Source organism: Tauraco erythrolophus, chromosome 9, assembly GCF_009769465.1.
Source record: "Tauraco erythrolophus isolate bTauEry1 chromosome 9, bTauEry1.pri, whole genome shotgun sequence".
NCBI lineage: Eukaryota > Metazoa > Chordata > Aves > Musophagiformes > Musophagidae > Tauraco > Tauraco erythrolophus.
The window spans coordinates 321,254-347,086 of NC_141473.1; the positions used below are offsets into that span (position 1 = coordinate 321,254).

A 25,833-nucleotide genomic window follows, 5' to 3' on the forward strand; every position below is an offset into this window, starting at 1 on the left:
TTCAGATTTGAAAAACAGCTCTTTTTTTCCCCTTTCTAGGAGCCAAGCAGTTTAGAGTTGAACAAACAGCTAATTGACACTGACTTGGCATTACTGGTCCTGTGCACAGACATCTCTGGTGGGAGAATTCAGTGTGGAGACAAAAAACAACAGAGAAGGCAAACATACCTCAAGTTCAGAAAGGAGCCTGCAGCCTGCCAGCAAGAAGATGGAACAGACTCTGGCAGAGAGAGGTGCCAAGCAGAAACCCCAAGCTGTGCACAGGGAGACTCCCCAGACCGTGACGGAGCTGGGGAACGGATTTGGACACAGCAAGTATGGCAGCCAAAACAGCGAACGTGTGTTAAAAACACACAGGTCACCAAGCAGCCGGCACAAAGGCCTCTTCCAAAGACACTGGTGGGATGTTTTGGCTAAAGGGAACAGCGTATCTTGTTGAACGAACTCACAGTGACGATAAAGTATCCTACTAACCTTCGTATTAAGATGTATGGAATCACGGAATGGTTTGGGTTGGAAGGGACCTCAAAGATCATCCAGTTCCAACTCCCTGCTGCAGGCAGAGACACTCTCCACTACACCAGGTTGCTCAAAGCCCCATGTAATTAGTACGTAACTACAAAACATAATTGGGAGACGATGGCTTGAGATGTCCATTCCTGTCTGTCAAAGACGAACAGAAAGACTCCCTGTAGGACCAGGAGAGACCCCATGCCATGAACTCACCTCCTGAGTGAAGCTATCTATAACCCATCCCCATCTGCCTAAAAATTGCTTGTTCTTAGAACTTGCTAATGAAAGACCTTCCACCTACAATTTTCCTGTCCTTAAATTAAAACTTTCATCATAGTATCTGTTTTCCTGCAAATGAAACTGATTTCCTTCTGCCCTTTCAGCAGGGAGACAGACATCAACCAGCCTCCCAGATGTGGTGAGCCAAATTTTTTCACCTCCTACTCAAACACTCCCACCATTCTTGACTCTCCTGTTCTTCTTCCAGCTTACCTAAAGCACAGCACTCAAATCAAGACAGAGTGCTCTACCAAAGGCCTCGGCAGCACTCAATTATACAATTACCACACCTTCCTCCCTTCATGTCCTTCACATGATCTATCTATTCACACATCTCAGTAAGATAATAATGAACCATATTAAATTTCTTCTCCCTTGATCCTTCCCTACAGCATGGGTAATGAGTCAGTTATTCCCAATATTGTATTTGGGCTTTTGAATTCTCCTCTCAAAGTGCAATGCTTTGCACTTCCCTGACTTTAATCTTGCAATCCTATTTTCTCTAAAATATCAAAACAATTCTGATTGCTGATTCTGACCTCTGATATACTTGCAAACATTCCCAAGTTGGTGCCACACCTACATTTTATAAATGTATTCTCTACTCCATCCTTCCTACCAAATATAAACTGTATTTGTAAACTGCATTTAAGACTGTAATGCGTTTAGGACACTATCTTGCACCTATTAACACAATAATACTAAGAACTGTTGGAATAGGAGGAAATCCTGCCCCACCTTATATTAAAAATACTAAAAAAATAAAAGGTGAAAAAAAAAAAGTGCATGTAGTTATGTAGTTCTCTTTCATTTTTTCTTAAAATGAAATCTCTGAGTGCCCTAAGATTCCTTAATTCTTCGTTCACGCTGACGATAAACTGGCAAAGAATAATGGATGTGAAAAACCTGGATTCACAGAGGAACTCAACTGAGGCAAATCACTGAATCACAGAGAAGGAAAAGGAGGACAGTTCTCTGAAATCTTCTGAAGTCACTTTTTTGGTTTTTGGAAGCCCTCTGTTTTTGGCATGAGGTACATTCTATAATTATGTTTTCCTAGGCAGGGGAAATTAATAGCTCCTTTCAAGGATTCACAAAGAAGTATTAACAAGTCTCCAGGCTATATTTTTATTGAACTATTAGCATGTAGAAATGAATAGATCAAAAGTCATGATTATGAAAATGGCCAGAACTCTGTCCATTTGCATATGCACATAGACTGAGTTTAAACACTTATCACACCATGAATAGACACATTATGCACTTAGACCTAATCAGGTGTATTTTCTAAACCTCTGCATTTTACATAATACTTCACTTATGTTCTCCAGAAACTCAACTTCTCATTAGAAACATCTGAGAAATTGTTGGATCATGTGAATCATAATTGCAGACTATTTCAGACACAGAACTACCACCATAGCTCACCTCTTTAAGACCAGAATAAGCTGGGAGCCTCCTCACTCTTACTTCCCAATACACCCTTAAGAAACATAAGCAGAGTAGATTATCTGATCAGAACATCTAGCTACAGACTGCTCCTTCCAAGAGCTATTCTTTTTAAATATCAACCTGCAAGAAAACATTTCTTTTACATCTATCTCTGAAGAACATTTTTTTCTTGGAAAGGCCTAAAAATAAATCCATGTTATATTTTCTGCAAAGAGGAAATCCAAGACGATAGGAGAGGCAGAACCTGGAAAAGTCTGCTGATACAAGAGGAGAGGCCAGATCAGCAATTGGTGCTAGATACCCACTTCTGCAGATTTCTACTGCTGACATCACATGCCGTGTCATATGGATCTGGAAAAATTAAAAAGAACCTACACTATCCCATAGCTGCCTGTCTGATTTCTGGGTCAAAAGTGTGTAAAAGGAGAAAACCTGCTGCTTTTTCATCTTTCACAAACTGTTTGCTTAATCTAATAAACATGCTTATGGAAACAAGCAAGAACGCTGTTCAGCACTCAAAAGTCAGCCTGTGTGAACAATCACCAGCCTTCAAAATCAGACTTGCAATTTTAAGACGTGAAACGACCTCAGGACAAAGGGAAAAATGTTGAACATTCACACACATTTAGGCGGCTACAACATAAATAAGCAGTAAAGACCAGAATTATCCCTAAATGGTAAAAAAGTATGGTCAGATTTCCAGGTAGGAATAAAGAAATCTCAACCATCTGCAGGTTTATTGACCTCTCCTTGTCTTAAGACATGGAAAATTTTCAAGCTCTCTCAGGTTTAGTGTTTTGCACAATCAGCTGCTCCCCCCAACACATACTCCTACTGTTAGTACTGTTATTGTTACTAAAGATGCCATTTTCAAACATAGATAGTAAATAGCCTCAGTTATGACACACCTCTTGTCAACACTGGTTGGCACTGCTGCCTCCAAAGACAGTGACCTGGTGTGTAACACCATAATGATGCCCAGCTTCTCTTCCCATATAGTCGTCTGCTCCCCTCAGCCGCCACCTCTTTAGGCTGTTGGATGATCCCAGGAACAAAAAAATGTTTGTTCCTTCTGTAGATTTGCACAATACATCTTAGGAGGAACTCTCTCTGCTTTGAAGACAGCCAGGTGCTATTGAACCTAGTAACTCCTGCTCGGTGGGACGTTTCCTCAGCAGCCGATGAGCGCGGGGATGGGGTGTGCTGCCTGCTCTGCCCCCCATTGAACCCACCAGTGAGCGCTGGGCTGCCGGGTGCTTTGTTCTGTCCTGGGATGAAAATAACCTCACAGAGAGCAGCACCATGCCTTGGGTTTAAAATGGCAATCCTGACCTGAATACAACAATAAAAAGTTCTGTTCCAGTAAAAGTAATCTAGTAGGAACTGGTTTTAAAAAGCTGCATTCCTTAATGGTAGGGTTCCTCCACTGACTCAGTGGTCACTGGACTGGGCTTAAATGGGCGGCTTAACGAGCTCCTAGAGAAGGACCTCTCTGCTCAGGAACCCCACAGCCAGGCACAGGGACCTGACCCGGGCGAGAGCCGTGGGCCCGCGGCCGTGTCAGGTGCCACGTGGAGCGGCGGTGGGGGACACCGATGGCTCCGCACTGCGACTCCTGTGGCCTCGGTCACAGACACCAAACGTTTCTGATCATGCTTGATTGAGAGGTTGCTTATGGCCCCAACTGTCCCACGCTAATTGCACGCACATGTGAATATGAAGAGGACACTTTGTCGTGCATCATTACAACCTCCTGAGCGTTATGTGCTCCACAAATAATAAAGCAAAGGAACTGTTTTGCAATCAATCTGTTCCATGAATAGACCCATCTATACATATGAATATCTTCTTTGAAACAGTTGTTAACAAAATGATACCTAATGTGCATATAATCAGAAATAACTTCAAGATGCAACTTACCAATCAGTAATACACCATCTTGTTCGAATGAAACCTTTTCTGGACCACTTGCACTGAAAAATAAGCAAATAAAAATCAGTCACCTTAAGTAAAGGATTACCGTGAAAACGAAACGTGCTTACACAGAGAAGAGAAGAGAATAAAACAAAGTTCATCCACACACAGCAACTAATAAGCATTACACACCAACTGGAGATGCCTTGAAAACATGTGTTGTGTTTCTTGCAAATCCTGGAATTACTTATATTTTTGGTCCTGCAGCAGTTATAAACTTACCTGTAAAATTACTACAAGCCCTGGTAGCTGTTTATAGATGAAAGAAAACCAACGAGGAAAGCTTTACAACTGTATTCACGCTTAGTCTAAACCAGCAAATTCTTACTGACTACGCACAAATGTCTTGGCTTCTTCGTAATTTTACCTGAACCGTAAAATGTCATCAGAGATTTACATCAAATTAAAATGAATGAGATCTGCTAAAAAGCTATTTCTCCTGCTGAGCCAACCCACCCAATATTCCTATAAAAGTTAAGGGGAATTTAAATAATGGTAAAACATTACATTTATCAAAAGTGCAACGTTTGCAAGAAAGCCACAAATCAGCTCACGCCAACACATGGCACTTGTGATACAGCAAAAGGATTTTTTCAGCACCACTCCTAAGCCACTGCCATAAATTAAACCTCCCTCCAAAGGACATGATTCTGCATCCCATTTGTTCACTGCTAACAACGACTGCGGGGTGAGGGTAACGAGCACTGCACCGGACAGGCCTACGTAACGATGCCAACGGTTCTGTGCCAAAAGACTGCAGCTCCTTATACGCACAAAGTGCCAGACACGGCAGAGCATCCCCGTCCGGGGGTACCGCCCTCCTAAGGCACCGCCTTCACAAGCGACTTGTGGGATGTATTTATCCACCTCGCTGTGAACGGACAGTCCTCGTGAAATTTTCAAGTCCCAAACACTGCTGAGATGGCGAAGTGCCTCACAAAATTTAAATGGGCTGTTTTCTAATTGCCCTTCGGATAACAATCACCCACCTCCCACCTCCTCCCCTCTCCAGGCACAGACGCGGTAACCACTGTCCAGCCCCACCACACTCACACTGCTCCTTTCCTGGGGACCCTCCCCTTGAGGTTCTCCTTGCATTCGAAATACGAAGATTTTAAAATGTTTATTTGACTGAATAAATAATAGCTTATTCTTGAAAGCTTGAATGTTGAAAACTATTTACTGATATGCAGTTGTCCTCTTCTATCCAAACCCAGGAAAATGTGCAAAGTCACTTGTAACTGACGGCTTATTGAACTGCTTGCACTCAACTCCAGAGTTTGCAATAAAAAGGGAAACCCCGAAGGATTACCCAGAGCAAACGGACTTCTCTTCTGAGCATACGCACAGCTGACATCCCCCCACCCCGACCCTGACTCCTGGCAGCTGATGGCATCAATGCAGTAACCACTGACGGGGGGGGGATGGACAAGTGTGTGTGAGATATTTAGTAAGCGACATCAGTTCTTTGTTGATGCTTATAGGTGCCCAAATCTTTTAAGAATTGGGGCTTTTGAAAGCAAGTCGACTTGCCTGGGTCTAATAAGGTCGTATTCAGGGAGGAGACCCGAACAGTGCACTACTCTGAAACCCACCTGACGGACACGTTCAGAGGGGAACTTATTTCTCTGAATCCTTATTACTTTTGTCTTAGGAGATCCCAACTTTTGGTTTTTCTTAAAACTGCAGCTCTACTGAGAAAAACTCTGTGGTGCCTGTGAATGAATATCTAATTTACTGTAAATACTTCTTTTTTTCAATGCTGAAAAAAACCCTCTTCTGTAGTTCTGACAGTCACTCTGGCCCGTTGGGGAGCAGCTGGCTAGAGGGCTGACACACCAAATCCTCCTCAGAGTCCAGTTTCATGGCTGAACCACAAAAATTACAAATCCCATAATCCAGTAAAATCTCCTCTACTCACAGGTTCTGTGATGATCATGACAGCACAGTTACAAGTTGAGATTTGGCAAAATGTCAACATTTATTCAAAAGCAAAATGACTATAAAAAAAGTTAAATGCTAAAAGCATTCAAAATTGGCTTAAATCTAACCTCAATCAAAAAGGGCAGCTCTGTCATTTCATTCTTAAAAACAACTATATTGAACTTTTAATTACTGAAGAACACACAGAACTTAAAATCAAATAGTCCAAGCCTATGAGGTGGCCCAAGATAACGGCTTCAACCAAGTCATTTTCATTTGCTATTTGCCTCTTTGACAACCCCAGTGGTACTTCAAAAGACGCGGCATCACAACAGGGCCAACTCGATCATGCTGCTTAGAGACATATCCAGTTGGGTTTTGAGCATCCCCAAGAAGAGCAGTTCCACACCCCATCAGAGCCCCTCTTCTGTTGTTTACCCTCACGGTGAAATCTTTTCCCAGATTTAGTCGGATTTTCCGTTCCTGCAGCTGATGACTGTTGCCCCTCGTCTTGTTGCTGCACACCACCCAGAGGCAACTGCCCCATCCCTTGAGAGCCACCAGTTGGCCACTGCAGCCAGTAGCATGGCCTCCATCACCTCTCCCTCCTGGCAGCACAGATGTGCTCTCTGGCTTCTCCTCCCCTGTCCCCTGCTCCAGCCTCAGAGGTGCCTCTGAGCAGCTTGCTCCAGTTTGCCCATGTCTGGTACAGGTGTTCCCAAACAAGACACCGGAGACAGACTCGCCTTGCGAGTGCCAGACAGATACAGGAGCCCCTTCCTGGGACCTAACAAATCCTGTGATCTGTTGGCCATCTTTGCTACCAAAGTACAGTGCTGGGTTATGCTCAAGTCGCTGTCCAAGAAGATCCGGGTCCTCTTCTGTTTTCTGGATAGTCATCTCCAGCCTGTACCACTTTATGAGGTTACTCCAGGGGCAAGGCTTGGCATTGACCTTTGCTGAATCACACGAGGTTCCTGTCAGACCATTTCTTCAGCCTGTTGAAGTCCCTCTGAACAGCATCCCTGCTCTCCAGAACACGGACAGCTCCCACAACTTGACATCATCTGCAAAGTTGAGCGTGCGCTCCATCCTGTTGTCCAAGCTATTAACAAAGGTACGATATAGTACAGACCGCAGCATCAACTCTTGTGGAACACCACCAGCAACCAGCTTCCACCTGCCCTTTGATCACCACCCTGTGAGCCAACTTTCCAGCCATCTTATAGTCCACCTACCCAGTACACGTGTCACTAATTGAGCTTCAAGGATGCTATGAGAGACTGCACCAAAGGCCTTGCTAGAGTCAATGTACACAACATCCACAACGCTCGCCTTGTCCACGCAACAGGTCATCCAGGAAGGCTTGCTCCATCACCTTCCCACGACTGAGGAGAGGCCACCTGGGACCCTCCTTTTTGCCATTCTTGAGAATGGCTGTGACATTTGTGTTTTCCCAGCCCTCAGGAAGCTCTCCCTTTTAAGATGGCAGTGAGAAGCCTCACAGTGACATCAAACAGATCCCCTTCTCCCTTGGATATGCCCTGCCAGCTGCCACAGGCTCATGCACGTACAATTAGCTTAAGGTTTGGTGCAACGTGAGTGTAGGAGACCAAGAGTCCTGTTGTCAATCCTGATCCACTTCTCCAGTCGACCATCCCGCAGGACTTTACTTTGATTGTGTCACTGACGACCTCATCAACACAAGCAACACCAGTATAAAGAATGCCCAGCCCTTGGCTCTGCTGCCTTACTCTGCTCCATGCAAGCCTACGCTGATACCAGTCAATTAAAAGGTATTTGCAACACAGTTTGTATTTCATGACATGGTAAAATACAGGAATTTCTTCTAGTAGCTTGGCGTTTCTTCATACATACACTGCAAATACTGGTTTTAAGGGCAGCAGTGTGTATTAGAGACTATTTTGCCAAATATTTACTTTAATAAGTGTAACTGAAATCCCGACACGTCTCTATTTGAAGTCCTTAAAAAATTATAAACAAAAAAAAATCGCAATTTGAAAACTTGCAGTTACATTCTGCCAGCCTTTTCTTTGTGAATAGAGTCTCTCAGGAGATCATGCTGACCTTTTAAAACCCCCTAGAAACACCACCTACATAAATAACCTCTGCTACATCGGGTAAAAGGACCTCCAGACAACATTAACATGAAGAGAGAGGTTATAGAGGGCTAATGTCAAAAAGCACTGCGAGCAATAAGTAATGCACACAAACCATGATTGATAATGACCAGCACAGAGCCTTAATTCATCTTTTCTCCATCATTTTACTGAGAGGGACCATATCAAATTAAATAGTGACCCAGCAAGGGTTTATTCAACCATACAAAGCAGGGGCATGAAGGAAAGACATATTAAAGTGGCAATGACTGCAGCGTAATTGCAGCTTCTTAAAGGAACAACACGGTTCAGAGGAAGATGAGGAATCCTGTACAGGAAGCAGCTGAATACTGAGCAGCACGAACAACGGAGACACCGAGCGATGTCCAGCACTAACGGGCCCCCATCATCACGGTGAGAAGGACTCCTCCTCCACGCCTCACGCAGGACCTGGCGTTTCACATACTCACACTATGCTCAATGCTTAACTAGCCAGGAAAAGGAGGGTGCACTATGACAACTTTCCATAAAAAACAGGCAGAATGTAGTTCCTCCTCGCAAACGACTTCCTTTCTTTCTTTAGATCAGTTTACAGAACTAAAGAATCCATGCTCTTGTGTTTTTAGGAGATTGTACACAAACTGTTCAAGGCACCTTCACCATTTCCCTGTGTTTCACAATAATACGCAGCATATGGAAAACTCAAGCCCAGTTCAGCCTCTGAACACTGTCAAACATTGTAACAACAATATCCGCCATCCTTCTACTGCTAAAGATTTTTTAAAGTCATTGCAGAAATTTAAAAGTCCATAAATGAAAATATCTATGGCACTCATAAAAAAAATGTATAGTGAGATCTTAAGAATATGAAGTCGATCCATCCAATGACAACGTCTATTACGTAGTGTAACAATTTGATAATTTGCTTTTTGACATAATGCTTTTGTTACCACTTATTTACCAGAAAAGACAGTATAACAGTAAGAATATATCTATTGGAAGACCATATTCAAGTATCTGTGCACGATGTAAGCAAATATAAGCAGCATGTGATAAAACCTGCACTTGCTCCGCTTATTTCCACGTACAAACCATGGGGCACGCACATCGTTACTCCTGCCAGCTTCTTCCTACACACATCACCAGCGAAGTAGCCAACCAGTAGCAATACACAATTTCTTCACTAAAAGTTATTTTAGAAGACAGGAATACCATAATGATGCAGCTTTTGGAAGAAAGGTCAGGTTAAGTATTTATTTGTAAGAAAGCTGTAAGTTACCACGTCAAGTTGGCAGAAGGCTGAGGAAGCAATAGGTGTGAGCATACGTGTGGTGGCACAGAGGTGTCAGGGGTCCCTTTTTCACCTGTTAGACAACCTCGAAGGACCAAGTGGATAAAGGGGAAAGCAGGAGCAGGGATGTGAGGTCAGAGGGGCCCAACCCCGCCAGCAGCTGAAGTGTCATGCTCCAGTCCAGGTCATTGCCAAAAACAGCTGAAAATGGTATGTGTCTGAAAGCACAACACGGACTACCAGCCTGCTCTCACACTTTAACTCCACTGTCAGAGATATAATTTTTCTTCTATTTCACAAAGTACTTCCTTTTTTCCTCCTATATTTCACTAAACTCTCCAAAGAACATTTAAGTCTATAAGAATTCCTTTCTTTGGAACAGCAGAATTAAGGGTTGATAGGAGTATAAACCTAAATTTTAGGTGCCCAACCCAAAATACGATAGTAATTCTGTATCTCATTTCCCTTTTTCTGAGAATGTAAAGAGTCATTACAAAAATTCTTTTATAAAACAGTCACTAAAGGTAGATAATTAGAATAATAAAATCTGCACGATGAGGGTAACAGCAGCACAGCGATAGCACGACGCAGAACTGCCCGCAGTAAGGTGACTCGACTTGTCCCAAACAACCAAATCTGGACCTCGACCTCGCAGCGTATTTGCTGCTGTGGTCAGGATAAGCCTAATGCAGCATTTGAGCACATCCTCTTCCAACTAAGATTTTCTTTGGAACTTATCCATACAGCCAAATTGTATTATCATTTAAGCATATGACTTAAAATAGTTACAAAAGCAGCAGTGGTGGACAGAAACATGATGGTTTGGGCTTTTTACGTGGCCCAGGCAAAAGCCAGTGCAGGAGACTGGGGAGGTACTTCAGCTCATCTGGAGAACGTTACCCAGTTGAGGCTGAACAAAGCAGGGACACCCATGCCTCTGTGTCAGAAAACAACTCTTATTTATTGTGTAATTTGTATATTCTCCCACCTGTAAATTACCTTTAGATACTCATAACTTGGACGCACTTACTTAATTCCTTTAACATCAATAAATAATTCACTTTTTAATAATTTGTCTATTTCACATTAAAAATGCAAAAGTTACTAGCCTTTAGACCTAATACAGCCACTGTTTAACATCTTAAATATAAAAATGTCATCCTTCACCTTACATACATACTGCAGCTGAACAACATCTCGCATATTTTGGCTCACTGATGTGCTTTAATATTTCCAAATACAGCATTTGGAAAGAAGAAACTTTTGGAAACAGAATTTAAAGAAGAACTATAGCTTGGGAAGGAGGGAAGAAAAAATTGTTTCTTATTGCAGATTTCAAAGCAACAATCTTTATTTTGACTTTAACAGTCACTAGCTGATCCACCATCTGTGAGCCTGCATAAAAACAGGTAGAGATGATATAGATCATCTGTATGCTCTCAGAGAGGTATCTACATTTTTAAAAAGGCAAAAAACCCCCTACTTCATGTCCCAGAAAGAGGATACCACATCTTTCACCTTACAGTATTAAGTCTCTTCTCAGATCCCCTGTTAATAGGATTCCTTTAGGCAGCAGATGGATTGTGAATACAGGCAGTTTCATCTACTAAAAGACAACATAAATCATCATTGAGAAAGGAGAGACCGCAGTAAGGTTATCACCATACAGCCTTCTCCATGAAAGGTTTGCATTAAAGCATTAGTGAAATTAATTCATCTTTCATAAGAGCTTTGAGCAGTATCTGTGATCTATGATAACAACCAATTTCTCACTATGGGAAAAAAAAAATTACTCAGGCCTGATAGACTACACAAATCTGCTTTTTTTTAAATGGCCTAACATTATCTGGAGTGTTGCTCCCAGAGGCATCATTTGAGTCTTATGCCTGGCCAAGAGGACCCATAAATCAAGACAGAAAGTTTTGTTAGTTTTATATGCAGTGGGCTGTAATTATTTTGAATTGCATTATGCCTCAATCATTGTAATTACTTTTAGATCATCCTTAAGCAGCAGTAATAAAAAGAAAAGAAATCAGTCTTAAACCATTTCTCACACAAAACATTGTAAATGTGATGTGAGCAGTCTGGCTAAAACACACAAGAGCATGTAAATGTAATGTTTGGACAGATATGCTGCTCGTGCATTCTGCTGTGTCAACTCCAGTTCTCAAAATACATGTTATTTTGTGGTCTTTTAATTAGCACCATTATTACCAGCACCTGTCTAGGAAGAAAATAGGTGATAATCTATTGGTTGGGCAACCTGGTGTAGTGGAGGGTGTCCCTGCCCATGGCAGGGGGTTGGAACTAGATGATCTTTGAGGTCTCTTCCAATCCTAACTATTCCATGATTCTACAACAAGATTAATTTTAGTTTTAACAATAAAAACATGTATTTAAGAACCAAAGCTATGTCACTGTTGATTTTTTGATGTTGCTGTACTTATGTGTGCTTATGAGACTCTGGGGTCTTTGATTCAAAATGAAAAACAGTGTAATGTGAAAATCATCATAATTATTTTCTAATCTTTCAAGTCACATGCAAAATACGCTGGCTCGGTCTGTGCTAGGTTGCACGCCAAAGGAGCACGGAAGCCGCAGAACTGGAAATATGGATGCTGCTGTTATCCGTGCTGCTGTAGCCCTGGGAAGCCCACACCACTCTCCTCTCCCACTGCGCGACGCTCTGAAATCAAAGGGGTAAATCCCCCAGCCTGGTCTGCGGGTCTCGCCGCAACACCGTTACACGGAGTTGTGCAGTGTGCAGGAAGAGCCAAACTTCCACGGTGCTTCAGGGGTTCGTTCCCATCTTCATTGCGAGTGCTGGTTTTCTCTTCTCCTACTTATTCCTCCTCCAGGTAAACAGTATCCCTGACAGCACGTATCCCGGAACACGGTGCTGTCTCCTTAGAAAAGTCGTTTAAGGTAACGTAACGAACGGGAACGGCACGGAGGTGTCAGATCCTCGAATGGTGTTTTTAGGTGCCCCTTAGGTTCGGGACCTATAGTCCTGTACCTAAAGCAGCGCTGCCGGGTGCACTGAAAAGAGAAGCTATTGCTCCAAAAACAAACGTGGCAACAGCTGACCCCTGAGCACCCACCAGAAACAAACACAATCCCTGCTCCACCAAACAGCGTGGGAAAGCCACCAGACTCGGCCGTTGCTCCGGGAGGCTGTGAAGAATCGCTCACGTAAGAGGCGGTAATAGAAGGTGCCGAACGAGTTACAAATCTGCCAGTCTCGTGACGAAACAACAGCAGTGAAGTAACGATGGAAATAATTCTTGCCGTGTGCCAAAGAGCAATCCGTAATTCGGCCCGTTGCAGTTGGGTGCGATAGCAGCGCCCACGCTGCTGCTCGGTGCTCTCGGCACTGCAGTCACAGCATCCCACAGCACTGCTCCTTCCCTCCTCACCGTGTCAGCACCCTCACTGCTGCAGCTTATTGCTGACGGAGGAGAAAAATAAATACCTGAGTAACTGCTTGAAGGTCCTTCAAAATGATGTAACACTTAACTTCAAAGAAGTATTCAAGATGTTTATTGACGGGAGGTGTAAGCTACTAAAATTATGTCGAAAGCCGTTTCCCTTCCAGTACAAAGATGCAGAATATAAAAATAAATAATTCTGTATCGATGTAAAGAATAACCTACATTCCATCAACCCCGTAATTATTTATGCAACGCTCTTCCAAGCACATATGCACTGTGTAAATATCTCTAAGTGTGTATATTTACAAATTCTAAATTAATTTTTAAAGTTTTATTTAGTTCTTCCTTATACTAAAGTAGTGACACACCTGTTTGATCCACAAATGCTTGTAGTAAACACTATCCATTAAACAAACACGTTGTAGACGTTCTTAAGAAATTAAAAATGAGCAAACTAAAGTAAGCCCCAAAGAAGAGCATTGCAGGCAAAGACTGCACTTGCATGTGCAGCTGCACTGGGAGGTGCAGTGGCAGGAGCCCTCGGCTGTGCTGTGTTCCTGGGTTTGACAAGACGTTCACCTTCACCTTCAAACACGCAGCTCTGCCCGGCTCTTAAGAGACCAACAGAAAAGGGAGCACGAGGGAAGCGTCGGAGGAAAACACGGAGGTGTTTTCAAGTGACGGGTATTCTCGCACCAGTAGGAAAGCACCTGTCCCCCCACACCTGCAGTGACCAGGACCGGCTGTGCTGAACAGAAACCACAGATCCCAGAGCTGCTGCCGCCAGTACGGATGGAACCCGTTCAGTCGCATCTCACCCTGCCAAGGGTAGGTCTCCCCGAAACAGACTGCGGTCAGCACTCTCCGCTATTCCTTTGGTTTTAAATGCACGAACAAGTCTTTCCATCACTGCCTCAATCCTTCACCAGGATTCCCTACTATACAAAGAACTCCATTGGAATTTAGTAAATCCATGCAATGATTAAAACATGTATCAGGGTGACAAGAAACCAACAAACAAACAAACAAACCCCCAAGACTAGGTTCTGAACTCATTTACGTTACTGAGAGTAGTAATGATTACTCAAGTAATGAGAGTAAATGAGAACCAAATCTAATATTTGGGAACGCTCCACAGGATTGTACATACCTCAGGGAAATAATCCTGTGGAAACTTCTCTTTTTCCAGCATGGGCGTGCTTTCTAAAGTGTCTGAGTAGATTTCTTTCCCAGTAACCTTTTTATACTTCTTAGCTAGGAAGAGATATAGAACAAAATTAACATACATATCTTTGACATTATAAGCATCTTGCAGCACTCATTGGCAAAGCAGCGGCACCTGCAAAACAGGGGTTAGTGCCTCAGCAAAACCACGCAAGCGCTGAGCTGTTCCGTGCGGGAGAACGGAGGCACTAACCCACGTATGGACATACTCGCTTGTCCCAGACATCTTTAAGCTACAGTTATGGGTACTGTGGTTTTTACTATCCAGAGCACTGTAAAGTGTTGGAGCTCTAATTATGAACCAGGTCTCTGTACACCCCTGCACTCAAACTTTCTGGCATGGTTCTTCCAGGAGATGCCTGTTTGTGTCCTCAGCCAGCATCCAACAAGCTACTCTGGATAATTAACAGGAAAATTAATTAATACAAAACACATTAAGGTGAAAAACGTTACTTATGAGTAATGGTTATCTGTATGGTTTACTTAGCAATTATTTTTTTAAGTCTATCTACCTAAGCATCAACAGATGCACATCTGTAACACACTTTTAATCACATCTTTTACCCATCGAACAAGTACATAATCATTCAGTTAGATCATCTCAGCTTTTCATCTTCAGCTTTAAATCAACAATATTGACAATCATCATTGACTTAGCGTTTGGCCACACTTAAACTGTCTGCCGAGCTGGCCGTGTCAGTGAGGGGCTGGATTGTGTCCTACAACTGACCCAGTAGTGCTGGTGCAACTCCTAATGAAAGGGGAGTTGACCATAAGCTGAGCAGCCCATTCCTTTTGCAGAACTGATCTGAGGTAGACTTGTTTTTAATTAACCATAGTCTCTGCAAAGACAGGTGACATCCTCAAGTCATCCACTGAAGTCATTCAAATACTACAATGCCCTGAGACAAAAAAAGAAAGGCGAAAAAAGTTGTTATATGAACAGACTATTTTCCCTCAGGGATGTGAGAGTAGAATAGAATAAGCTGTATCAAAACCAAGTGGTTTACTGAGTGGTCTAGAACAGGATGATTAGAAATTCCTCTCTGTTATGTCCTAAAACAGAAATGGGGACAGTCAATGAAATTCAGAAACAGCGATGCGAAACCTGATACAAGGAGGAAGTTCATTTTCTACTGAACGCATTACTTTGCTGAGCAACTTACTGTCCCAGACTGTCAGAGTCGAGCACAATCTGGGAAAAGACTGGATATTTGTAACGATTTAACTACCTAGAACTACAACAGAAATCCTACAGGCAAGAACAGAGCCTTACAGAGGACAGCTGTTAAGCTTCAAGGTCTAACCTAAGCAGAGTCCTGAGGTGCAAGTGCCTCATCGCTGCCCATCAGAGGATCTCCTCCGGGTCTCTGCCACGTTTAGAAACAGTTCCCGGACCAGACAGAACAGTGCTCTGATGCCGTCCAGCCATCCCTGCACGCTGGGTAGAAACGATTTTCAACTCTGCCCACATCCCCACTACCCAGACGCCAGCCTCCACCAGGCAAGGCCAGGAACACACATCACAAAGGTGCAGCTGGTGTTCCTTCATCAGTGAAACGACTGAAAGTGATTAAAAAAACAAAAATCAGATCTCAGGAGTAAAAAGCATTCTTTTTCCCCCCTTATTTCCTCCTGAAATGTTCTGTGCTTACACACACACCTCAGTCAATTGTGAATTATTTGTAGAGTCACTTGGAAAAGTGTAAAAAAAGGGTCGTTTTTGAATGGCCTTCACTGACACCAGGCCTTCTGCATCAGTTCTCATGGTCAGATTTTTTCAAACCAAGGAAGTAAAAATCCTGCTCTGGGGATATGCAGAAGATGAATTGGACTCACTCCTTTCAAATCCCACATCAGAGGCTCCGTGATCCTGCAGCCACCCACCTCTTTCAGAGTACCCATTTCTGGCTATCAACACAAGAGGCTGACACGTGCACTCGAGGCTGGGACGGGTGCTCCGTTTGTCAAAGAGACTGCGTGGTAGAGCACATCGCTTTGCAAAGGCCTGACGGGACCGTTACCTCGCAGACAGAAATGGCACACGCTTTTCAGCCTTAACAACGAATCTATGAACCTATGCAGCTCATGAACAAGAGGTTCTGCTTCTTGATCCACTTCATACTCATCTCTCTCCTGATCAGGGCAAGGTGTTGGCATCTCTAAAGGCGAGAACTTGACCTAATTTGCCAGTCTCCTCCGACGCCGGAATTCGGGCAGCTATCTTACAGCTACTGTTAAGCTGGAACTACCCAGTTGGACTGAGTTTTGACCAGGAATGCATAAGAGAAAAGCTCCAAAACAACTATTATCAAGAGCCCTGAACTGTCCAGTTCTACTGGACATCTGACGAAAATACCAAGCAATACAAAACCTTGTCACTTTAAATTGTCTAGAGAAAGTATTTTATATAATCTGAGGAAGCATTTACTGTAATGTAGCAATATGTCTTCAGGGGATAAAAATAATTCTTTATGTGCCAATCACTGTGAGATCTGGCTCCCACAGGAAGACTAAACAAATATCCTGATAAACTAATGTGGCATCATTTGGAGCAGATCATGGATGGATGTGCCTCTTTCAGTAAGTTTAACAGTGTCAGCAAAAAGATCCCGATGCCATTCAGGACACATTTGGCAGAACTGTAAGGACTGAAGGCTTCTGCTGTGAGAACCTAAACAAAAGGCAGCACTTGGCAGAAAGGAGGCACTTAACCATCAACTTACATTAACATCAACGCTAAACAGGAACCAGCGATTCATTTACATGACTGCTTAGAACAAAACGCAGGAGGAAAGAAAAATGTCTTCTCGCGTATCTCCAAGTGAAAATACTTCTACACTATTTCTGATTTCACACCAGAGAAAACAAGATTCTTCCTGTAAATTGGAGTGGTAGACTGCAACTGGCCTGCTATCCCAGTCAGCAAACCCCTCTGTTGATGATCACAGAATCGCAGAATCATTAAGGTTGGAAAGGACCTATAAGATCACCAAGTCCAATCGTCAACCCAACACCATGCCCACTAAACCATGTCCTGAAGGGCTACATCTACACATCTTTTAAATACTTCCAGGCATGGTGACCTCACCACTTCCCTGGGCAACCTGTTCCATCATTTGATCACTCTTTCAGTGAAGAATTTTTTTTCTCAATATCTAATCTAAACCTCCCCTGGTGCAACTTGAGGCCGTTTCCTCTCGTCCTATCGCTAGCTACCTGGGAGAAGAGACCAACTCCCACCTCGCTACTACTTCCTTTCAGGTAGCTGTAGAGAGTGAGAAGGTCTCCCCTCAGCCTCCTTTCTCCAGGCTGAACAGCCCCACTTCCCTCAGATGCTCCCCATAACACTCATGCTCCAGACCCTTCACCAGCTTTGCAGCCCTCCTCTGGACACACTCCAGCACCTCAATGTCTTTCTTGTAGTGAGGGGCCCAAAACTGAACACAGGGTTCGGGGTGTGACCTCACCAGTGCCGAGTACGGGGGGATGATCCAGTGCCACGCACAGGGGTACAATCACTTCCCCAGTCCTGCTGGCCACACTATTGCTGATACAAGCCAGGATGCTGTTGGCCTTCTTGGCCATGTGGGCACACTGTTGGCTCATCATCAGTCGGCTGTTGACCAGCACCCTCAGGTCTTCTGCTGGGCAGCTTTCCAGCCGCTCTTCCCCAAGCCTGTACGGTTGCAGGGGGTTGTGATGAGCAAAGTGCAGGATCCGGCACTGGGCCTTGTAGAACCTCGTACAGTTGGCCATGGCCCATCGGTCCATCATGGCCCTTCAGAACATATAGATTGTCAATAGCAAATTTTGGGCCTCTGACCACTGTAAAAACAGTCCAACACCTTCTATGCTGCAGCACATAATATGTGAGGCTGTAGGAGAAAATTGTTCTCATTTTAAATCTCAAATATCTCTTCCTCAGAACTGAAAAACAGAGACAATCTTTTCTTCCAAAGACTATATTCAGTCACATCCAACTGCACAGTGAATTCTGAAGATGCAGTGATGTTACAGGAATATTGAATTGTATATAAACATCTATTTTTTGCATGCTTTTGAGCAGAATCAGAATTTCACAATGATTTTTGTGCAGAGAAAGTCTGTATCCATTTGGATTTTTCCTCTGATTTAAGAGCTTAATACACTGGGAAAATGTCAATAGTCATGAGAGAAGAGGCAAGTTTTACATTTCCCCTGAACGATGGGAGCCTTCAGGGTCATATTTTACAAACCCTACACTGGGAGGCTGATTCTGCTCTACATTAAGAGAACAGGAGGTGACTTACAACACCGATTCAGCGTAGCACCTGCTGTCCTTGGATTTTTATTGAGAGTTTTTCTTTCCAAGTGATGACTGAGCCAAACACATCTTTATGTGCACGGTTCACACCTCATCTGGCTTTGCTAAGGTTTTGCCAAGCAAAATGAAGCACTGAGCATTTAAAGCGTTTATTTTCTGGAACAAGTATCTGCTTATTTCTTTTATATCGATTATTTTCCCCTGCACTTTTTCCTTTCATTTTCTCACTTTTTAAAAATTCTTATATTTCCTTTCAAAAGCTGTACAGTAGCGAATAAGCTGCCAATCAACGATTAACAAACTCGGAAAGCTCCTCTCTTCCTAAACCAGTTGTCATTCCACTCTGTCAGATGTTGCTAGAGCAGGACGCTTCTCATCTGTGATGGGCGGGAAGGAACTTCAGGTGGAACTCAGAGCAAAACCGTGAGTCCTCCAGTGCTGGTGCGATGAAATTGTGGGCTCAGGAATTAGGCACACAGACACAGTTCACGTATTACTGATACACAAAGCCACTCACATGGCAAAAACAACTAACAGCTACTAAGAGTGGACCAGCAGGTTGCTCAACCCATGGACTGAGGTAACATCCCGGACACCCAGCATCATGTGCAATGCCAATTTCCTCCAATATTTCCACCCTGCACTGTGTTCATATGATAATACTATGATTACTCCACCTGCAGTGCTGCGTTCAGCTCTGGGGTCCCCAATATCAGAAGGACATGGAGCTGTTGGAGCAGGTCCAGAGGAGGTGACAAAGATGATCTGAGGGCTGGAGCACCTCTGCTATGGAGACAGGCTGAGAGAGTTGGGGCTGTTCAGCCTGGAGAAGAGAAGGCTCCGGGGAGACCTTCCAGCACCTTCCAGTGCCTGAAGGGGCTAAATGAAAGCTGGAGAGGGGCTTTGGACAAGGGTGTGTAGTGACAGGACAAGGGGCAATGGCTTTAAACTGAAAGAGGGGAGATTTTGATGAGATCTTGGGAAGAAATTCTTCCCTCTGAGGGTGGTGAGGCACTGGCACAGGTTGCCCAGAGAAGCTGTGGCTGCCCCATCCCTGGAAGTGTTCAAGGCCAGGTTGGATGGGGCTTTGGGCAACCTGGTGTAGCAGAGGGTGTCCCTGCCCATGGCAGGGGGGTGGGGACTGGATGATCTTTGAGGTCCCTTTCAACCCAAACCATTCTGTGATTCTGTGATCAGTGTCTGCAAACCTGCTCTAGTTTGGGAGAATGGCTAGGCACGATCTCGCATTAGAAGTCCCTACATCGTGATCAAGTTTGCCAGTACGGTCTCTCAGAGATAAAATCTACTCTGAACTGCCTGTGATATTATAGTTAAAATTTTCCTTCGGCGTTGAAACAGATGATGACAGGAGGACTTATGCTGGCTAGATCTGGAATTGCTATATATTTAGATCTACTGTTCAAATATTTCAGGGAAGGAAGACCCTATACCCTCAATTACACGTGCAGAGAGAATCTGTCTCTACTGAGACAGAAATAATGAATCTATATAATTAAGACAATTAGTTCACTTCATATCTACCACCATTTCAACTGTGTCTGAAATTAATGGGATGCTAGATGTAGTATTAATGTGATTCAGCTCACTAAGCTAAATGAAGCTTAGAAGATTTTTGTATTTAATATACACAGTTCTCAACTGAAATAACATAAATTTTATATAATCTTTTCTACATACACCTCCGGAAGCATTCAATAATTTTCTATGGTATTTCTAATATTTAATGTACATAGCCTAGCATCACTTTTAAACTTCTGAGATTTAGCAAGACCTCCAACCTGATGGATCAATGTGGGTTAAAGACAACGACACCTTACTGACCTGCACTGCTCCAAAGTAATTTAAGCCATAAATCTACCTCAGCTGCTTTGCAAAATGACCATCACTGCTGGACATTTAATGTCTTGGTCCTATATCTGATCTACATGGAAGAACCTTGCGGCCGTTCAGAGTTCTTTTGAAATCATCAGGGATCTCTATGGATCCAAAGCTCCATCTGCAGAGGAATGATTAATGCACCAGTTTTCAACCTGTGCCTGGTCCATTGACTTCTTCTAAGAGGTCTATAAAAGGTAAGAAAAGTAATGCCTGTCGTCAATGGACTTGTACGCATTATACAGAAGTCTGCACATCATGGAAAAACTGCTGGGCATCACTACCAGAAACGATGGCAGAAAAGCAACCTTGATATATAAAGGCAACTGACAATTAACAACATTTAATTCCTTCACTTACCTTTAAAATCAAACTGGTAGATGTTTTTCAAAGATTCATGAAGAAAGTAAAAACTTCCTAGAGCCTGTAAAAAACAACAATAAAACGAGAAATTATAAAAATATCTACTTTGGCTAACTAAAATCAAAACAGTATCATGCTTCTCAATTAGAAAAAGCAGAAATTAAATACTAATAAATAAAATTACTAATTTTTACATTATCTAAGATCTATAAAAATAGTCCTTTCCTTTGTTGCCTCTGTGAAGTTTCACAAGCCATTCTAAAGAAGATCCTTAACAGCTGACTAAACATGGCAAGGGCACACTTACCAGGAGCACTTTCGGAAGTCCCAAACGGATGCACGCAATTAGTAATACAGACAAGCACCTTTCTAAACACCAAGCGCATCCCCACAAGTCTTTTAGAAAAGCTGACAATTTCTGCTTCACTTTCAGAGCAAAACAAATGCTTTTGGAGACTGTGCAGTACAGAAACAAGAGAAGGGTGGAGAGATTCCATAGCTTTTGAGAGCCAGGCACAGGTTTTCCATCTTCCTACCGAGTTGTGCTGAGTGAATGACTTTGCCAGTTGCAGAGCAGGGACAACACTTAAAATCAAACAGGAGTGTTAGGAATATTGTACAGCTCTCCCTGTTCACAAGTGTTTTGACAATAATTACAGCGACTGAACAGCACAGCGCGTCCATCCCTGCCGGCCACTCGTGGAGAGCAACTGCTACTCCTGGCTTCGGCGCGGAGCCTACAGAAGCAAGTATTTTCTCCCAGTGTGCTGGCTCGGAAGGGAAGAATACAAAAACATCTAGCAGAGGCTTGTGTTTTTGAATACATGCTAAGTTTCTTGATACTGGCATACCTGATGTGTTTCTAAGTATAAGCAGAAGCAGACTTTAGTGCCCACAACAACACAGGAAAAGCCTGAGTTATCACTGAAAATAGAATATCATGTGTTCACAGTTTGGATATAGATAGGACTTAGAACTTCTGCTGATCTAGTCCTGAGCAACTATTCTCTTTAGGTTTTTTTTTCAAAACAGTGATCTCATCCAACTGTAGAATTCTGTTGCAGTTTTAATGATTGGTCCATGACTGAGTAAAGTAGGTAAACACAGAAGTAGTCCCTACTGCGTCCAGAAAAGCATATCAACTTCTACCTCAGCAAATTGATTCTAAAAGCATATCAGAGTCCACTCATATTCAGCAAAATATTAGTACATCTTTCTTGCAAATACTTAAGTACTTTCACGGTTTCTGAAGATTTCTGAGATCGTAATCCTCAGTCCATTATTCAAGAAAGCATCTTTGTTCAGAATACCACTTCAGCACACCCCTTAGCTGCACAGGGACAAGCACTTTGTCTCAACATGAACAAGAGCTGAAATGCCATCTGCCTCCAGGCTGACCACAACGCAGGTGTGCTGTATGCTTGGTGAGGATGGCAGTCAGCCTACTGTGGATTGCAGGACCATTTTCTCTGCTACAGAGTTCCTAAGAGATATGAGGAAATCCACTCCAAGCTTCCCACATCTAACAACTATATATCCCTCATTTTCTGGGTACCCACTCTCAGACTTCTGGGATCCAGTTTACAGAAGGGCATGGCACTGCGTTCCAAATACACTCATCATGGCAGAGCGAAAACAATCCTCGTTGCAATCTCAGCGGTTCATGCAAGTAAAATAGATGACGGTCTGAAGTGCGTTAGCCACGTGTCCCAGCGGTGGTTCCCAAACAGGGCAGGCACAGCACCCACGGTCACACGCCAGCAGCAGGGGTGGCCAGCGCAGACGCTGCGGAGGCTGGTGGGGGCTCAGGGCTGCTGCCCTTGGCCACGCGCCGCACGGCGTAACCGCGTCAAGGCAGCGCTGCCCACCTCTCCTCCGGGCCGGCACCTGCCGCCCGCAGCCCCCCGCGCACCCCAGACCAGCTCCTGCCTTAGCTCGAGTGCTGCTGAGACACGTGAAAGGCAACACAGAAAGACAACCTATTACCACCGAAAGGACCCTTCCTCCACCAGAACATTTTGCAGGGTTTGAAAGTTAGAAATTTAGGCTGTGCCTGACACACAATTTTCTAACTTGCACCTAAAAACCCCTGCAGAAGAGGCTTCCACAACCTCCCAATACAGCCCGACGGAATTTTGTCCCTAACTCGAAGGTTACAAAGTTTCCCTAACACGCACCATCCTGTTCGACTTCCTGCTCCAGCCTTTTCCTCCTGGCCTCCCAGCAGTGACTCCTGCCCCTTTTCCAGTGAACCCCCGCGGGCTGAAGGCTGCTAACGCGGGGTGCTGGGGCCCAGGCAGTCCCCTCCTGGCTCCATCTGTGTCAGGGAGGCTTTGCCACCGTCCCACCTGTACCCACGGTAACCTTCATGGCCATATAACATTCTGTCTTCCTCCAGTTAATGAGAGGAAATTTACGTATTAGAAGAGAGTAAAGAAAAACCAAGTGAGAAAGGAAAAAGCAGTGTAAACAGACTTTCTAGCGGAACATAAATTTTAAATGAGAACTCGATGAGCCTTTAAATACATCTGATGCACTAAACAGAAGCTGACGGGGAAAAAAAAAGCAGCCTGCCACTGGATAAATCTGATGGAGAAGTGTAAAAGAAGCAACGCTTAAAACAAAAAGGATGATTTAGTTTCATTTTGTCTTTTACTCCTATGATGACAGAGGCCCTCCTGGTAGAGCAGTGTTTTGGTTCAGTGACTGCTGCATTATTTATGAGACTGAGCACATCCAGAGATTAAACATTCGCTGATTTGTCAAAAGCACAAACACGAGGTCCTGCCCATCTCCTTGACATATTAGTCCATCCAACAGAAAACACTGTCACACATTTAATTGATGAGCACGCTTCCCTGCGGCCCAGCCAGCTTCCTTCAGGGCTTTGGCTTCTTTTCTATAACATGGAGGAGGCAAATAAGAAGATGCAGGAAACACTCTTGCAGAGGACTCAAGGTTAACTATCCTGCAACAAGGACACGTGGCCAGAAAAAAAAATAAATTCTCATACAAGATAAAAACATTGCCACCTGGTATTTCATCTCTAACAGAAGAAATTGTCATTAGCAATAGAAAACACTGCTGTCTCAAGCTAAACTTTCACTATACTCTGGCTTTTGGATTTTAAAAACAGAGGATTATTCTTAAATAGCAATATGTTTACAGGGAGGTTTTTTTGTAGAGAAAAGTGCATTTTGTCTCTCAGAGAGCTAAAACTACATAAAAGTCTTAAAATCACATACAAGTCACAAGTAAATTAAATTGTTGCACTTGAAAATAACTTTCTAAAACTTATAAAGTCCCCAATTAAAACAAAGAAAGAAAAATCCATGCTGTCACAACTTTAAATTTTGTGGAGAGGAAGCAAATCCTACGTTAAAAGCACCTGCTTCTCTGAACGCACATAGGCACTGCTCAGATGCGCCATCATCGAGGGAAAACACGGATGGGAGAACGGTATTTTCCGAATTCTCCTTGATGAAATTAAGTCACTGTGAGGCTGATCAAAAGCAGGGGTGTGGGATGGGGTGGGAACACGGGGCCCAGCTGTGGTACCCCCACTTCACACACCTTGTGACCGGGTTCGGATGAGCAGGCATCTCAGTGTGGCTCGTATCACGGAATTTCATCTTACACGTAAACATCTGATATTCTCCACACTGATCCATTTTATACACATGTAGTTTTTATCCTACTGAAATAAGTGTGATCAACTACGAAGTAAAGTACTTCTGAGTGGGCGGACACTACAGCCGAGCTCTTACCTGCTTATTTATTTAGAGAGCTGACCTTAAAAAAAGCTTACAACATAAGTATTATATGAAATTTAAATAATTGGAACCTGATATATATCTCTCTATGTTACAAAAAAAGGGAAGTATAAACAGGTGGATGAGTTCTCAGTTATACAATCTGGTCAAATATGATTCTACCAGAAGCTGTCAATGACCTGGGTGAGGGGACTGAGTGCACCCTCAATGAGTCTGCAGACAACACCAAGTTGGGCGGCAGTGGTGGTCTGGTTTATGGCAGGAAGGCTCTACAGAGGGATGGGGACAGGCTGGATGGATGGGACAAGGCCAACTGTGTGAGGTTCAACAGGGGTCAGTGCCGGGTCCTGCACTTGGGTCACCACAACCCCCTGCAATGGTACAGGCTGGGGGAGGGCGTCTGGAAAGCTGCCCGGGGGAAAAGGACCTGGGGGTGTTGTGTTCAAACCCTGTGTTCAGTTTTGGGCCCCTCACTACAAGACAGACATTGAGGTGCTGGAGCGTGTCCAGAGAAGGGCTACAAAGCTGGTGCAGGGTCTGGAGCACGAGTGTTATGGGGAGCATCTGAGGGAACTGGGGCTGTTCAGCCTGGAGAAAAGGAGGCTGAGGAGAGAACTTCTCGCTCTCCACAGCTACCTGAAAGGAGGTTATAGCAAAGTGGGGGTTGGTCTCTTCTCCCAAGTCACAAGTGATAGGACAGGAGGAAACGGCCTCAAGTGGCACCAGGGGAGGTTTAAATTGGATATTGGAAAAAAACTATTCACTGAAAGGGTTATCAGCATTGGAACAGGCTGCCCAGGGAGGTGGCTGAGTCACCGTCCCTGCAGGTGTTTCAAAGCCGTGTAGATGTGGTGCTTCGGGACATGGTTTAGCAGTGGACTTGGCAGCGTTAGGCTCAGGGCTGGACTCGATGATCTTAAAAGTCTTTTCAAACCTGAATGATTCTATGATTCTATTTTAACTCAATACATGTTCTTTAGACTTGAGTCATTCTCCTCTCTCATGCTATTTCTGAATTGTTCCTGGCTGGTCCGTCGCTTTCTTCAATGCACACAGCAAAATCTGACATAAATAAAGGTAACACTTTGCTATACAATAATACTCTTCAAGAACCCAGTATAAGAATATGGCTTTATTCCAGCTCCTTATATGGTCTTCAGAAGAAAAAAAATGAGCCTTGGCAAGCATGTGGAAAATATCATCCCAAATGCCTCAAGCCTGAAAAATTTAAAAGCAAATGAAAATGGGATCCTGGAATGGGAAATCCTGCGCTACATCGGTAACATGT

General features: G+C 43.6%; 1 protein-coding gene across 1 annotated transcript in view; it reads right to left on the minus strand.

Moving 5' to 3' along the window:
* Positions 1-25,833, minus strand: part of INPP5A (inositol polyphosphate-5-phosphatase A) — a 253,129-nt gene that overhangs the window by 97,840 nt on the left and 129,456 nt on the right. Inside the window, 3 exon segments of the mRNA XM_086616504.1 lie at positions 4,165-4,217; positions 14,134-14,237; positions 20,770-20,833. Of these exon segments, the coding sequence (XP_086472630.1) occupies positions 4,165-4,217; positions 14,134-14,237; positions 20,770-20,833 (221 nt within the window).